At 42.9% G+C, this 16,389-nt stretch overlaps 1 protein-coding gene across 1 annotated transcript in view; it reads right to left on the bottom strand.

The window, feature by feature from the left end:
• Positions 1 to 16,389, bottom strand: part of LOC149439375 (5'-nucleotidase domain-containing protein 2-like) — a 59,605-nt gene that overhangs the window by 24,420 nt on the left and 18,796 nt on the right. Inside the window, exons 5-6 of the mRNA XM_089659097.1 lie at positions 15,792 to 15,885; positions 13,095 to 13,223 (exon numbers count right to left, since the gene is read on the bottom strand). Coding sequence (XP_089515223.1) covers positions 13,095 to 13,223; positions 15,792 to 15,885 — 223 coding nt within the window. The remainder of the gene's footprint in view (positions 1 to 13,094; positions 13,224 to 15,791; positions 15,886 to 16,389) is intronic.

Raw genomic sequence — 16,389 nt, 5'->3', positions numbered from 1 at the left:
CCAAACAAATGTTTATTACTGTAATATGGCCAAACTTTTTTAAGAAAAAAAGGCAATATTTAGGCAAGCCATTGATTCACCATGGGTGGAAGGAAAGAAAAAAAATTGCTCGATTCCCCCTTCAACACAGTCAGAGTTGATGGCAGAATCCCTCCTGCAAGCAGAACACAATTACTGCTAGCAGTTATAGCCACAGGCAGTAAACACATCCATCTATGAGCAAAGCTGATTGTACCCAAGTTGATTGATTGACTTGGGTACAATCAGCTTTGCTCATAGATGGATCGGGTGGTCCCTGCTGAACTGGCCATGATTCAATCCATCTACAGCCACTTTCATATAAAAAAAAAAAAAAAAACCACCACAATCAATATTGTCAGAATAGAAACAAACAATAGACTGATATGATCTCAGCCTATTCCTGGAGAGAACAGATTCTCAGGCCCAGAAATCATATGGTCCCTCTTTACATATTCACACTTCATTTTAATAAACAAACTTTCACTTGGTCTGTAATGGAATTATGAAACAATTTTTGCTGATGCAAGTTCTGCCCTTTCCCCAGTGACTAAACACCAAGAACACTTTCATGTTACATCCAAGATGCTTCCTGTTTGGTAAAGGATCAAGTAAACTGTTTTTGTGAATCTGTAAATTGTGCAAACAATGCTAGACCACCACAGAAGGGAAAAAAAAAAAGTTAATATGGTCATTAAATTGATTGTGTTGCCCATACAGGATTTCATGCCTTAAATTTTCCAGGGCCATTAAGAGAAGCCACCTAAATCTGATTGATCAGTACAGTTAACGTTTCTCCAATTTAGTCTTGGTGAATCAGTCCCAGAACACACAAAAAAAATAAAAAAAATTAAAAAAAACGCACCCCTTTGAAGGCAGCTAAACCAACCACAAGCACTTCCAGGTGCCACCATGCCAGCCTTACTCCACACTTTGGATAACCAGAATACCAAAGTTCATTGCTTACAGAAAACATGACTACAGAAGGGCATAGCACATGAGATCAACCTATCTGTATGGTTCCCTGGATGTCACATTCCAAACAAACGAGTGCTGGCCCAGGCAGTATTGCGTGTCTGCAATTTGTTATACAGGAATGCCCAGAACCTTGATGCCCCTGGTGTTTAACCTGTGGCCCTTCAATATATGAAGTGTGGCACTTGGCAGTTAATAGTAGGAACATTGGTTCAGGGTAATAGCATTGATCTCTACTAGCTTCATGTAACATGTTGCCACTTTCACATCTTATGCTGCTTTTCTGGCTTGGGAAATGCTGCAGGTCTACACTGACTCTCATTTCTTCTGACAGTCCTCCCCAAGCATTACATATATAGAACATTATGTGCAGCTCTTTGATGATGTCAGGGGCCCCATTTGAGATCCCCCCTCTGCTCTTAAGTTGACAACCACTGCTTTATGTTCTGTCCAGGAAGCATGTATGGATCACAAGACTGGTTGAACAGCGGATCACAAGACTGGTTGAACAGCAAAACATTTAACAGGTAACAGCCCAAAATGTGTTTCAGATAGCTTGCTTAATGTCCACATTTAAAGCTTGATTTCCCCAGCTAACAGATATTCCCTTTCAGGAACGACCCTACATAATGTAACTTTTATGTTTCTAGACAAAATATTTTTTATATTCCATTCAAGTAGCAGTTCTGGACGAAAACTTGACTCAAGGATGGCAAGATCAAAAGCTAACTTTTTTTTTAAAACTTCAAAAACAAAAAGATGAAATTAAAAAAAATTGTTGTATGGCCAACTTTTTATATAGTGGAGGCCAACCACCATCTACAACCCTGTCCAAACTGCCACCACACACAACCTTGGAATGCAACCTGTGGCCTTTTCGTATTTATAGTGTGGCTCTCAGGTCCCAGCAGCCAGTAAAATGAGCATATTTTTCATAAGGTGCTGTAATATCTAACAGTCTCATGTAACATATCCTAGTGTCCAACAGTCTGTGCACACTGCCAGCACTCAAGTGCTAAGGATATAGGTCAAGTGCAGAATAGGAAACTTCTCATACAGCAGTTCCCCATGTCAAAAATCATTCTTGCAGCTCCTTTCAGATCAGGGAAACCTTTATAATACTCATAAAAAGAACATCACCTGTTGGTACTACTTTATTAAATGTAATAAAATACCCCAAAAGTGTTAACGTCAATGCATATGCGCTCTTATTTTGCTGAAAGAACTTCTGTTTATCACATTGAGGATGGAGATGTGAGAAGGTCCTGTCCATGGGATGTGATGCATAATTGCATGTCTGTTCTTTTAATACTCTTGAGCATTTTCTTGGATTTGTTGAAGTGGTGAAGCACAAGGCCAGAGTGCTCTTTGGAGATGGGCTAGAGGAGCCTGCTGGAATCAATCTTTAATCACATCTGTAGCAGGTCAATCTTTGACAAGCTCCAGGAGTATCAGTCTTTGGCAATCTTGTGTAGCACCACTGATGCAGCTGCAGTTGAGGCTCCTATACCTAGTAAGGTAACCCCTACCAATTTAAAGGGCAAGTTTACCTTTGTGAACACGTTACATGTTGCACCTGTTTAGGGTGAAACATGCAACATATTCCCATAGCCGCAGCAGTTCATTGAAGCTTCCCATCTGATTACTCACATATCTTGTACAAAAAGATATGGGATATATCCTGGTGGTGGGGGGGGGGGGGGGAAAGTTGGCTTAGTCAATAGTGCCTATGATCTGCTTATAGTCATTAAAGTACTAGATATGAACTGGATATAAAAGCTGAACACCCTGTAAAGAGAACTAAAACTTAATGAGTACTACTGCCTGTGGGGTTTCCTAGAACCAGCGCAGAGAAGGTACACAAGGTCACCCTAACCTACATGTATCCAAGAATAATCCTTGGAAATAAAACTAACCCTGGAACATATAAACCTGAAGAGTTCTAGGAGCCACCACAAATTAGTAGAACCAGCACAGAGATGCTAGCAAAGTCACCATTATCTACGTGTACGCAAGAACAATCCCTGTATATAAAACATCACTCCTAAAACTCCTAAATAACCATCCACTAAAGAGCAGCTCAGAGCTCATTAACCACAATCCATTGTGCTGCACCATTGAGGATTGGCTCCAGGTGACAACACGACAATCCTGTGCTTTCAGAGCAAATATAGGAGAAGTCATCACAGGTGTGAATAGAATGAAATCCAATCTCAACTCATCTCCTGGTGAGGTGAGAGCAGAGTCAGAGATTCTCTGCACCTTTCCCCCAGGGTAATCCTTCACACACAGAAATACGACCATGTTGACTGAACAAATCCAAAAGCTACATTTCAACCCTCACATAGGCTTGTGTGAGGTATTCCAGAGATGTTACATGGCAGCAGCAAAGATGTGAATGTACAGGCCCATAGAGAAAAAAAAAACCCCACACACCACACACACGCATTACTGCATGGATCAGATGCTTTTTCCAATGGAAGCATATACTTCTCACAGGTTTTAGAGAAAATAGAATTCATAAAAATGGACTGCACATAAATACAGGTAAATGCACAGTGCAAAAGGCACCATCTGGGCCCTTTCACAAGTGTTCAGTGTCAAATTTCAGATGGAACCAAACTGAAGCACAACGCATTTCTTTGGTGGGCAAATGTAACATTGGTTTACATCCAAGTCAGCGTCTGCAGAAGAGGGGAGGAAAAACAAAAAAAAAAAAAAAAAAAAAAAAACAACAAACAAACAAACAAACACACACACCACACAAAGAAAAGTGCTCTTTCAGAGGGGCAGGCAGCAAAAACAGGCAGCTGAGCTGTGGGTTTAACAACCCACCCAAACTGTCCCATTACAGCCTGATGGTGCTATACACATGCCATGACGCTTTGCAGCATCTGTAACACAGGGTGCGTGTAACTCAGCACCGGCAAACTTGCCAGTTGAGTTTAGTGGATGGTAAGCTCCAAGGAACAGGGCCCTCCTAACTCTGTACAAAATAAAGGGAGACCATACAGTTCCATAATGTGCTGAGCAAACTGTTGGTGCTCTACAAGTTATATATTTTTAATATACAATATTATAAAATATAATACAAAATTAACAGAGCCTGCCAGCAACTGTGTGCAATGCAAACGCTAGTGCCGCAATTTAGGGTTGATCCTCACCACCAGTCAAACGTATGATCCGAACACTCTCTAGAGGGCACTGCACTCCACAGCAGGATGCAAGAGCCCAAAAAGGCCTACATCCTTTTCCTTTCTGTGGACATACATTGATGCAAGGCCCTATGCACATTGATGCAAGGCCCTGTGGACATACATTGATGCAAGGCCCTATGCACATTGATGCAAGGCCCTATGCACATTGATGCAAGGCCCTGTGGACATACATTGATGCAAGGCCCTGTGGACATTGATGCAAGGCCCTATGCACATTGATGCAAGGCCCTATGCACATTGATGCAAGGCCCTATGGACATTGATGCAAGGCCCTGTGGACATACATTGATGCAAGGCCCTATGCACATTGATGCAAGGCCCTGTGGACATACATTGATGCAAGGCCCTATGGACATTGATGCAAGGCCCTATGCACATTGATGCAAGGCCCTATGCACATTGATGCAAGGCCCTATGCACATTGATGCAAGGCCCTATGCACATTGATGCAAGGCCCTATGGACATACATTGATGCAAGGCCCTATGGACATACATTGATGCAAGGCCCTATGCACATTCATTGATGCAAGGCCCTATGCACATTGATGCAAGGCCCTATGCACATTCATTGATGCAAGGCCCTATGCACATTCATTGATGCAAGGCCCTATGCACATTGATGCAAGGCCCTATGCACATTGATGCAAGGCCCTATGCACATTGATGCAAGGCCCTATGCACATTGATGCAAGGCCCTATGCACATTGATGCAAGGCCCTATGCACATTGATGCAAGGCCCTATGCACATTGATGCAAGGCCCTATGCACATTGATGCAAGGCCCTATGCACATTGATGCAAGGCCCTATGCACATTGATGCAAGGCCCTATGCACATTGATGCAAGGCCCTATGCACATTGATGCAAGGCCCTATGCACATTGATGCAAGGCCCTATGCACATTGATGCAAGGCCCTATGCACATTGATGCAAGGCCCTATGCACATTGATGCAAGGCCCTATGCACATTGATGCAAGGCCCTATGCACATTGATGCAAGGCCCTATGCACATTGATGCAAGGCCCTATGCACATTGATGCAAGGCCCTATGCACATTGATGCAAGGCCCTATGCACATTGATGCAAGGCCCTATGCACATTGATGCAAGGCCCTATGCACATTGATGCAAGGCCCTATGCACATTGATGCAAGGCCCTATGCACATTGATGCAAGGCCCTATGCACATTGATGCAAGGCCCTATGCACATTGATGCAAGGCCCTATGCACATTGATGCAAGGCCCTATGCACATTGATGCAAGGCCCTATGCACATTGATGCAAGGCCCTATGCACATTGATGCAAGGCCCTATGCACATTGATGCAAGGCCCTATGCACATTGATGCAAGGCCCTATGCACATTGATGCAAGGCCCTATGCACATTGATGCAAGGCCCTATGCACATTGATGCAAGGCCCTATGCACATTGATGCAAGGCCCTATGCACATTGATGCAAGGCCCTATGCACATTGATGCAAGGCCCTATGCACATTGATGCAAGGCCCTATGCACATTGATGCAAGGCCCTATGCACATTGATGCAAGGCCCTATGCACATTGATGCAAGGCCCTATGCACATTGATGCAAGGCCCTATGCACATTGATGCAAGGCCCTATGCACATTGATGCAAGGCCCTATGCACATTGATGCAAGGCCCTATGCACATTGATGCAAGGCCCTATGCACATTGATGCAAGGCCCTATGCACATTGATGCAAGGCCCTATGCACATTGATGCAAGGCCCTATGCACATTGAGTGTTAAACCTCAGTGTATGCTGGTTTTGCACCCAAGTCTTGCATTCTGGGCATTTGCCCCTGGGTGTGTAGTCCTCTAAACATCGCTGGGTGCACCATCCAGCTGCAGTGGGTTTTGGCCTCAGTTTGATGCCTGTGCCCTCTGCCTGCAGCAAAACTTAAAAGCCCTATGCACCAGAGGTGAACGCCCAGTGTGCATGGGGCCTAAAAAGATGTAATCCGTTCATGTCCGTTTAGAAAAAGGTTGCGAGTTTTGCAGCCGCAACAATTTTAGTCGACTAAAATGCTACAAGATTCAGATGACAAAAAAAAAAAAAAAAGTTCAAACTGAAAATATATTTAGTTCAAACAGGTTACTGCATGGATTTTTAACTTCTACAGCACCATCAATGTATGCAGCGCTTTACATATAGTCAGGTCCATAAATATTGGGACAGACAATTCTAACATATTTGTCTCTATATACCACCACAATGGATTTGAAATAAAATGAACAAGATGTGCTTTAACTGCAGACTGGCAGCTTTAATTTGAGGGCATGTACCTCCAAAATCAGGTGAACGGTGTAGGAATTACAACAGTTTGCATATGTGCCTTCCACTTGTTAAGGGACCAAAAGTGATGGGACAGAATAATAATCATAAATCAAACTTTCACTTTAATACTTGGTTGCAAATCCTTTGTAGTCAATTACAGCCTGAAGTCTGCAATGCATAGACATCACCAGATGCTGGGTTTCATCCCTGGTGATACTCTGCCAGGCCTCTACTGCAACTGTCCTCAGTTCCTGCTTGTTCTTGAGGCATTTTCCCTTCAGGTTTGTCTTCAGCAAGTGAAATGCATGCTCAATCGGATTCAGGTCAGGTGATTGACTTGGCCATTGCATAACATTCCACTTCTTTCCCTTAAAAACCTCTTTGGTTGCTTTTGCAGTATGCTTTGGGTCATTGTCCATCTGCACTGTGAAGCGGCGTCCAATGAGTTCTGAAGCATTTGGCTGAATATGAGCAGATATTGCCCGAAACACTTCAGAATTCATCCTGCTGCTTTTGTCAGCAGTCACATCAATAAATACAAGAGAACCAGTTCCACTGGCAGCCATACATGCCCACGCCATGACACTACCACCACCATGCTTCACCGATGAGGTGGTATGCTTAGGATCGTGAACAGTTCCTTTCCTTCTCCATACTCTTCTCATCACTCTGGTACAAGTTGATCTTGGTCTCATCTGTCCATAGGATGTTGTTCCAGAACTGTGAAGGCTTTAGATGTTTGGCGAACTCTAATCTGGCCTGTTTTTGAGGCTCACCAATGGTTTACATCTTGTGGTGAACCCTCTGTATTCACTCTGGTGAAGTCTTCTCTTGATTGGTGACTTTGACACACATACACCTACCTCCTGGAGAGTGTTCTTGATCTGGCCAACTGTTGTGAAGGGTGTTTTCTTCACCAGGGAAAGAATTCTTTGATCATCCACCACATTTGTTTTCCGTGGTCTTCCGGTGTTGCTGAGCTCACCGGTGCGTTTCTTTAACCTCCCTGGCGGTTTTCCCGAGTGTAGCTCGGGGTAAAATTTCTATACCACAAGCGGTAACCCCGAGCTACACTCTGGCTTACCATGCGGCGCTGCTCTGGGGGTCCCTGCAGCACTTACCTTGTCCTTTGTTCCCACGATGTGTCCCCTGCAGCGTCCCCGGCCATCTCCTCCGGCCGATGCTGGCATCCGGCTTCTGTGTTCCGGTCCCCGTGACGTCGGGACGTACGGGTGCCGCCGGGAAATTTAAAAAAATGTCATTTTTTTTCAATTTTAAATAGTAAAAAACATTGCTGTTTCATCCTATTTCACATACATATTGTCCCTAGTGCTTTGTCCTGTGCCCTGCCTGCATTTTGTCTGTTCTTTCTGCCTGGAAACTTAGAAAAGTTCATGGCATCCAAAAAGCGTCCCTTAACGTCAAAAGCGGTTTTAGACCGGCTAGAGAACAGCGATAGTAAATCAGAACCACTTACAGAATTGAGTGATGATTTGTGGGGAAATTTTCCTAAAAATTACAGCCTACCATAAAAACTATTTCCATGCGAAAAAAATGGTACCGCTTTCAGCACAAAAAAAAAAAAAAACAAAAAAAAAAAAACGGAAGGAATCATACCGCCAAGGAGGTTAAGAATGTTCCAAACAGTTGTTTTGGCCATGCCTAATGTTTTTGCTCTCTGATGGATTTGTTTTGTTTTTTCCACCCAATGATGGCTTGCTTCACTGATAGTGACAGCTCTTTGTTGCTGTCAACTCTAAAGATGAGATCCAAATGCAGATTCCAAATAGCACAGTTCAAATGAACTCTGGACCTTTTATCTGCTCATTGTAATTGGGATAATGAGGGAATAACACACCTGGCCATGGAACAGCTGAGAAGCCAATTGTCCCATTACTTTTGGTCCCTTAAGTGGGAGGCACATATGCAAACTGTTGTAATTCCTACACCGTTCACCTGATTTGGGTGTAAATACCCTCAAATTAAAGCTGACCGTCTGAAATGAAACAAGATGTGCTTTAACTGCAAATTCATTGTGGTGATGTATAGAGCCAAAAATGTTAGGTCCATAAATATTGGGACATGGACAATTCTAACTGTATATTCACATCAGTCCCTAACCCTCAAGGGGCGTATAGTCCAAGGTCCCCAACTCATTCATACACATACTGGAGCCAGTTAACCTACCAGCATGTCTTATAATAAACCCATATAGTCATTGTCAGAGTTCCTAATCAGATCCTGGATGCACAGAATTCTAATTTTCTCTGAAAGTAGGAGAAAAAAAAAAAAAAAAAAAAAAAACCCACACAAAAAACAAAACACAAACACCAAACAGTGCAAACGGTACAATTGAAACATAAAAAAACATGCATTCAGAAATGCACTAGTGCACATACAGCAAACAAAAAACTGATAAAACAGAATTGTAGGCTGATGTGCAAACCGAAGAATGCTGAATCAGCACTGGTCAGTTTATTTGTAACTAAAACCACAACTGAACTGATGACTCGTGTACAAGGAATCTTCATGAGGCCCAAAAAGTGCTTTTGAGTTCCCAAATTACTTTAGAAAAGCTAAAAAACACAGGAACAGTGTAAAATGAGGCCAAATGTTCCTTGGGGGATAAACATGCAAAGTATCACCATAACTGAATCAACCCGGAATGTTCTCCCCTCACACAATGCTGGAAGTTCAGGCCCTGTCAGGGATGCCAAGGACAGAATGGAGTAAAGTTTCCTCTAATGAAGACACAGAACCCCCATTATGCAGAGCTCACAAAGGCTGCAAACATTCGGGATAAAAAGATGGAACCTCTGAACAGTGACTGTTATTAGGACATTTTATGCAAACAATTGATATTCAGTTTCTGACATACAGAACACATGTCTGGGAGGGAACTAAACCACAACTGTTGGTGACGTTTCTCTTGAGGACAGACCCAGCAAACTGCTTTCCTCAGAGTTTTCCTCCTATCACTCAGCCATCTGCTGGCCTCCACACCCAGACCTCCCCAGCCCCCCCTTCACTATGACTGAGAGCGCTGCTACCCGTGCTGGCCAGATAATAAACATCTGTGGGAGGGTGACGTCGCACGCCTCAATTTCTGGCACAAAATGTTCTCGTCAAGCTTGAGGGAGAGTCAAAAAAAAAAAAAAAAAAAAAAAAAAAAACCAAACACATACAATATAAGAGGGAGGACCCACTGCAAACCAAAACAAGGACGCCATGGCCCCCCTCCTATATCCAGTCTGCACTGGTTTCAGGGGAGAACAGGCCCCCTCCTCGTTCCTTGCACACAAACTCGTATGATACGGTACAATAAACTAGTACAGAAGAAACGTTTGTCTTCTATAAAACTAATCAAGTTGGTGTGCCTGTCCAAGTTTTATCTGCTTTTGTTTTTTTAAATAGAGCAGCAACAAGTTTCTTCATAAATAAAGCAGTTTGTCTATAGAGAACATGTCTATCATGTGGGTGACAGCCCAACTGATCAATATGTGTCACACAAGTGGATTTCAAATCAAATTTTAGGTGTGCTAAAAAGTTAGCATACCCAGCAGAATGGGGAAGTTTTGGCATGGATATTGAAAAGGACTGCTCATGCCAAAAAACAAACAAAAAAAAAACCCCAAACACGGTCTTAAAAAGAATTAAGTGAAGCCATTTATCACATAGTTTTGGCTCCTTTTTAAAATCATGATAGAAAACTCACCCAAATGCCCGGATCAAACATTTCCATACCTTGCGATGTTTGGCCTTGGTACAGACATAACAGTAATTTCCCACATCTGTTGCTTTTTAAATAGCATTTGTCTGTGTATAAATAGTCAGTGAGCTTGTTAGCTCTCATGTGGATGCCCTGAGCAGGCTAGACACTGAGCCATGGGGAGCAGAACAGGTCAAAAGACATGCATAATGGAACTTTATAAAGATGGAAAAGGATATAAAAAGATATCCAAAGCCTTGAATATGCCAGTCAGTACTGTTTAATTCAGAGATCTATTGATACCAAGCCAAGGTCAGGTAGAGCAAGAAAGATTGTGTCCTGAACAATTCTTCGGTCAGTTGGGGCTGCAAAGAAAAACCCACAGGAAACCTTAAGAGCAACACAGGGTGCTCTGGGGAAAAAAGGGACGGTGTGGGTGTTTTTAAAGAATAGGACAATACTTAAAAAAAAAAAAAAAAAAAAAAAAGTTAAGTGTTCTGAATATAAGTTTACATACCAAAATATAATTGAAGCACGTGTGGCCACCATAAGCTGTTTTGTTTGCAAATTTGATTGTTTTATATATGTTCAAAAGCCAATTCAACCAAAATTAAACATTTGAATATCTACAACATCCCTTCCAATTGATATAGATTGGGTATGCTCAAACCAAGTCCATTGGCCAGGAAGGAAAAAATTATCATTCTGCATAGTCAGCTGCATGGAGACGCTTTGTTCATGAGATTGAACAAAATCGATCACATTATGGGCCGGGCTCACACCAAAGAAATGCAGAGGTCTTCAAACTGTGGCCCTAGGGCCAGATTCAGCCCTTTGCTCTCTTTTATCCAGCCCTTAGGGCACTATTCCATCCACTGACACCAACAAAAGGGGCACAATTCCTCCCACTGACACCAACGATGGTGCATGGTTTGCTCCCACATACGCCAGGCCACTTTACTCTCACTGACCAGTCTGGCCCCACCCAAGTCTGAAGGACAGTAAACTTTCCCTTTGTTTAAAAAATGTCAGCTAGTTTGCTCCCACTGACCAGTCTGGCCCCCCTTAAGTATGAAGGACAGTAAACTTGCCCTTTGGAGACCCCTGCTGAAAAATGGGGAAAAAACACTTTCTAAACAAACAAAACTTAGCTACAACTTCCAGCTGTTCTCAGGATAAATCAGTTTGTACATAATCCTAGCAATACTGTATGTGGTCAGCTCAACAATAAACAAAACCACCATGTGTGCGGCTGTAACAGCTACTCATGCAGAGCAATCCTTTATCTGTGGCCCTGCGGTCAGGAACCACACTGGTAATGTCCATGGTCATGTGTGTCTGCTAGTAGAAGCCACGTGTAGACTTTTACGAGTTATTACATTCGACAGTAAAGGAGACCAGCAAAGCTTTTGCCCGCACAGCAGACCTGTAAAAATGCTAGACCTAAGCTGGCCATACACTTATAGATTTGTTAGAAAATCAAACTAATGCTCTTTTGAAACAAATTTTTTTAATAGTTAGTGGAGGTCAAATAGAGGTTTGTTTTACAGCAGCGATGGGAAAATTTGAAGGAGCAGTAAGAAAAATGTTTTGATCAAACAAATTTTTATTGAGTATGTGGTTGTAATTTCAAATTCATTTTGAGTTTAAAATGAATATTCATTCACCAAATGTTCAAAGAATTTTCGTATAAACATTGTCTGAAAATCTACACGTGTATGGCCAGCTTAAAGCTGACCAGCCTGAAATCCAGCTGGTTCAGAGCAGACCAGTCGAACTTCAATCCTTCTATGGACAATCCAACAGTTGACACCTGGAAAACTTTTTTTTGGAACACACACTGACAGCAGAGGTGTCCCCACTGTCAGAATACAATAGTACAGAGGGGAGCATTCCACTTAGATTATATGGATCAAGGAATATTCCTCCCCCCCCCAGATCAGCCCACACCAAACCTCTAGTAGTTTTGGTTTCTCTCTCTTTTACCCCTACCCACCCAGACATCTTTACCTAGGTTTTTAGGCCGGGGGGGGAATAGCCAGCCTGATTGCATACTACGGTGGTTGGCTGTCACAATATCGGTAGCCGGCCCCACTCAGGAGCGGTTTGTCACTGTGCTGCGAGCACGATCTTAATACAGAAAACCTCACTCACAGATGCGTATGTGCAACGTGTAGGCATTAAAGCTCACCCTCTTTACCATTTACCAGTGCTTTACATATATTGTACATTCACATCAGTTCCTGTCCTCAAGGAGCTTACAGTTTAAGGTCCCCAACTCACATTCATACATATACCAGGGCTAGTTTAGACAGGAGCCAAATTAACCTTCCAGCATGTTTTGAGTGTGCATGTTCTCCCTGTGTGGGTTTCCTTCCAAACTCCATGCTGTTGTGCTATGGTTGGGATTCAAACCAAGAACCCTAGAGCTGCCAGGTGGAAGTGCTAACCACGTAACCTCCTGCCATCCATGTAACACATATGTGGGCAGCACAGTGGCTAAGCCCCTAGTATTGTCATACAAAAAGGACAATTCCACTAAAAATATAAGCAACCATTTAAGGCCAATTACAGGCTGGTTGAGTCAGATGGGCACTGGGGCTCACAGCATTGTAGGCTGCCTGCACACTGCTCTATGCAAGGAAGTGGAGATGCGTCGGCTGTACAGACTCACACATCCATCTTGTGCAACTCAAGATGGATGAGGGAGCAATAACAAAAAACGCAGCCTGCATGCAAGATGGGTGTCAACACCTGTCTGAATGACATGTTATGGATATTTCAAACACATTTGTTACACACATCCTTTGTTAAACATTTTCTAGATCATATATTTATACAAGTATAGAGATAAGCTTGTTTCAGATACTTACAGTGACATCTTTGTACAGATGGACCGGATCATAGTCAATGTCATTGGAAATGAAGAAGTCATTGGCCAGAGCCAGAAGAGTCATCTCAGGCAGAGAGAAAATGTCCATGTACTGCTTGAAAGCAGGACCCTAAATGGGAAAGATTGGCACAATCAGAATTCATAGGCAGTAAACTGCTTCTCACTAAAACATCCTTCAAAAAACAGAAGTTTAAAGTGGAACTCCAGACAGATTACAGTTTTGAAGGGTTTCTATCAGAATTGTATTGCTGGGTGTCCCCCAACTGAGATATCCCCTTCATTCCTGTCCTGGTGACCACTGTTTTAGAGAGGAAGTGAGAGGGGGGAAAGATTGCTCTTCAAACATGGTCTTAAACAACCCAACAGTCTAACCTCAAAGTAATTTGTTTGCTGTCCAAGTACCTTTGAGACTTTTCCCCAAATCTTCCAGTCTGACCACCGCCCTCCAGAATGGGGTTTTAGGTACTAAGTGGATATTTCCCCCCCCCCCCCCCAATTTTTTTATATTTTTGTATGAATAGTGACCCCCGTAAATGCATTGGCAGCTTTGTGAATTGTTAAAGCAATTTTTGGACTCCTTTATGAGATCTGGCACTCTGCTTTAGACATTCGAGGACCCATTGGAGGGTAGCCTTGGTTGCATGTGAAGCCGCCCTACCACAACCAGTGAGCTCTTTGAGTGAATTTTCCCCTTTAATATTCTGTATTCATAAAAAAGCAGCAGAATCCCAGCGCCTTTGAATCCCAATGGGGCAAAGAGCAATAAAAATGGAGAGCGTCAAACCCTTCCCCACTATCCAGAAAGTCAAACATTTGGCTGGAGTTCTACTTGGTATACAGATAAGGAACTAGAGAAATCAAATATTCATTAAATCCGGTCAATGACATCATATGAAGTATGGGCTTAGCAATTAATGTGTTTTCAGGCAAGTAAATTAGGGAACATTGCTAAGACTTGTCTGTTACATTTTCTATTGTAAACTCTCAAAAATTACTGTCCTTTTTATGCAAAACCATTATTCAGTTTTTCCCTTCCAACATACATCTAGATCAGATTCACAACTGGTCTGCTCATTTGAAAAAGGCCCACTTCACACAGCTGCAGACTTCTTGCTTTTGATGGACTTAAGTCTTGAAAAACAGACAAGATCTCTCGTGCAATAGACAAAAAAAAAAGTAATTGCAACCTGTATTGAAATGCTTGGAGAACTGGGCTGAGGCTTTCAAGTCCCTGCTCCAGTGATCCACACTGGTATGGGTGCTGGCATCTGATGCTAATCAGAAAGTAGCATTTGTAAACCGTGTAGAAGCGCTGCACTCCTGACCGCTCAACCTCAAATTTAGAGAGGACCTCAGCCTCTGCTCCTCCACAGGGATTTGTCATGACTAAGGCTGAGGGGGTTCTATACTATCCTTGGAGATTGGGATGTCAGGAGTGCGGTGCTTGTAAACTGTAGGCAAAATGCATTACCTAGTAGTGTGTAGCCATCTCAATTGTACATCAGCTGAGACAGCCAATGAAGAGATAGTAAGGGAATTCAACTAACTGCATCATGGAAACTGGCTAGCCGATGACTTGAGTTTCAAAAATTAACTAAGATTTTTTGGGATGTGAAGTCCTAAATACATAAATGGGTGACAGAAGGCCTAGTCAGCAGGGGAGTCAAGAAAATACAGGCTGCGATCTGATTTTTAAAAATTACCTTCTTTCAACTTCTTAAAAAGTGCCATTATGCAGAAGAACTCTAGGCAGTCTCAGTCCAGAAACCCCCAGCCAGACAGTTCCTGGACCTCCCTATGGTCTACACCACATCTACATTGAGTCCAAGACTTCCTTCTGTCTATGAATGGGAAATATTGAAGCACCAGCACAGAAAAGTAATCTCTCTGCTCTCACCTCCTGTGAGCATGCCCCTGTGTCATACTAACACCTTGCAAAGCAACAGAGTCCTCACTGGCTCATTGCTGATGTGCAGGAAGCAGATAAGATAGATCGGGTGTTTATACTAGTTTTAGGTTAAATAGACTTTGTTTAATACATAACTGTATTTAATAGTTTTTAAAAACTGAATTCCAGAGATTTTTTTTAAGACTTGGGACAGTGACAGGTGCTCTTGTTAAAAACCCTTCACCCACTGATACTCGCCTTCTCCAAGCATCCCTGGCTCTCTTGCAGTGCCAGGTCCTAGCCCTATGTTGAAACTTATACAGGGTTAGGTTCCTCCTCCTGGTCAGGTGGCCCAGTTTGGGATTTGTCACTCAGGCCCAAGAACTGCAGCCTCGGAGAAAGACATTATCTTCCACAACCGATAGACCAGGTATTTACTGAAGGCTCCAATCAGAGGAGTGTGGTGAAGGCATTAGTGGGCATGGTAGGGGGTTTCCTACAAGAAAAATCTGTCGTTTGGCCCTGAATGAGAAAAGTGACAGGTTCTCTTAAAAAAAAAAAAAAACCCAACAATTTAAGTTTTAGTACTTTCAACAAATTGTGGTAGCCTCTAGATTTTAAGGGAGGAACAGAATTTGCAAACTATGGTTCAGCGGCCATGTTTTTTCTAAGAAAGGAATGGAATAATGAGCAGCTTGGTCAAAGGATCTGGCGGATAGGGGATCACACCACTCCCCTGTCAAACTGATTATGCCCATCTCAGAAAAGCACAGCACAGAAGAGGCTTACCTTGCCGTAGAACCCGCTGACCTGGTGAAGTGGGATGTGGTGTGTTCCCTGGTAGAGCTCCATCACCTCCTCATTTGGGACCGGCTTCAGGCCCCTAGTGATTGGGGAGGGAGGCACAGCACAATAAGGTTACAATAGGAAAGAGTAGGTGAACACACCACACTACAGGAAGACAAATTACCCAAATACACAAAAAAAAAAAAAACCTGCAGCAGTTGTGTGTTTTTAGTGAAGGGAACATGGGCAAAACCCATCTCAGAACATCAGTGTGCCTAAAGCACAGCAAGATATACCATGGTCATAATTCAACAAGGCAAGTAGTACTATAAATACAGTAAACAACTGAAATGACAGCTTATCCTGGTCTGGTCACAGTCTTAATGGTTGGCAAGTGTTATGTAATGAGCATAGGTTTGTTTCAAACCTACATTTGTCCAAACCCGAAAAGGAAGCTGACGGAGCCAAACCAGCTGTGGCCAAGGCATTCCCTGCCACATGTACATAAACGGGGCTATTCGTGACACCATTGACCAAATATGGCCAAAAAAGCATGGCCCCATAACAGCCATATTTGCTCAATAGGGTGGATGGCATCCCT

The sequence above is a fragment of the Staurois parvus genome, unplaced genomic scaffold (genome assembly GCF_062004578.1).
Source record: "Staurois parvus isolate SC_StPar_1 unplaced genomic scaffold, SC_StPar_1.0 ptg001132l, whole genome shotgun sequence".
In the NCBI taxonomy this organism is placed as follows: domain Eukaryota; kingdom Metazoa; phylum Chordata; class Amphibia; order Anura; family Ranidae; genus Staurois; species Staurois parvus.
This window is presented reverse-complemented; position numbering and strand designations above follow the sequence as displayed.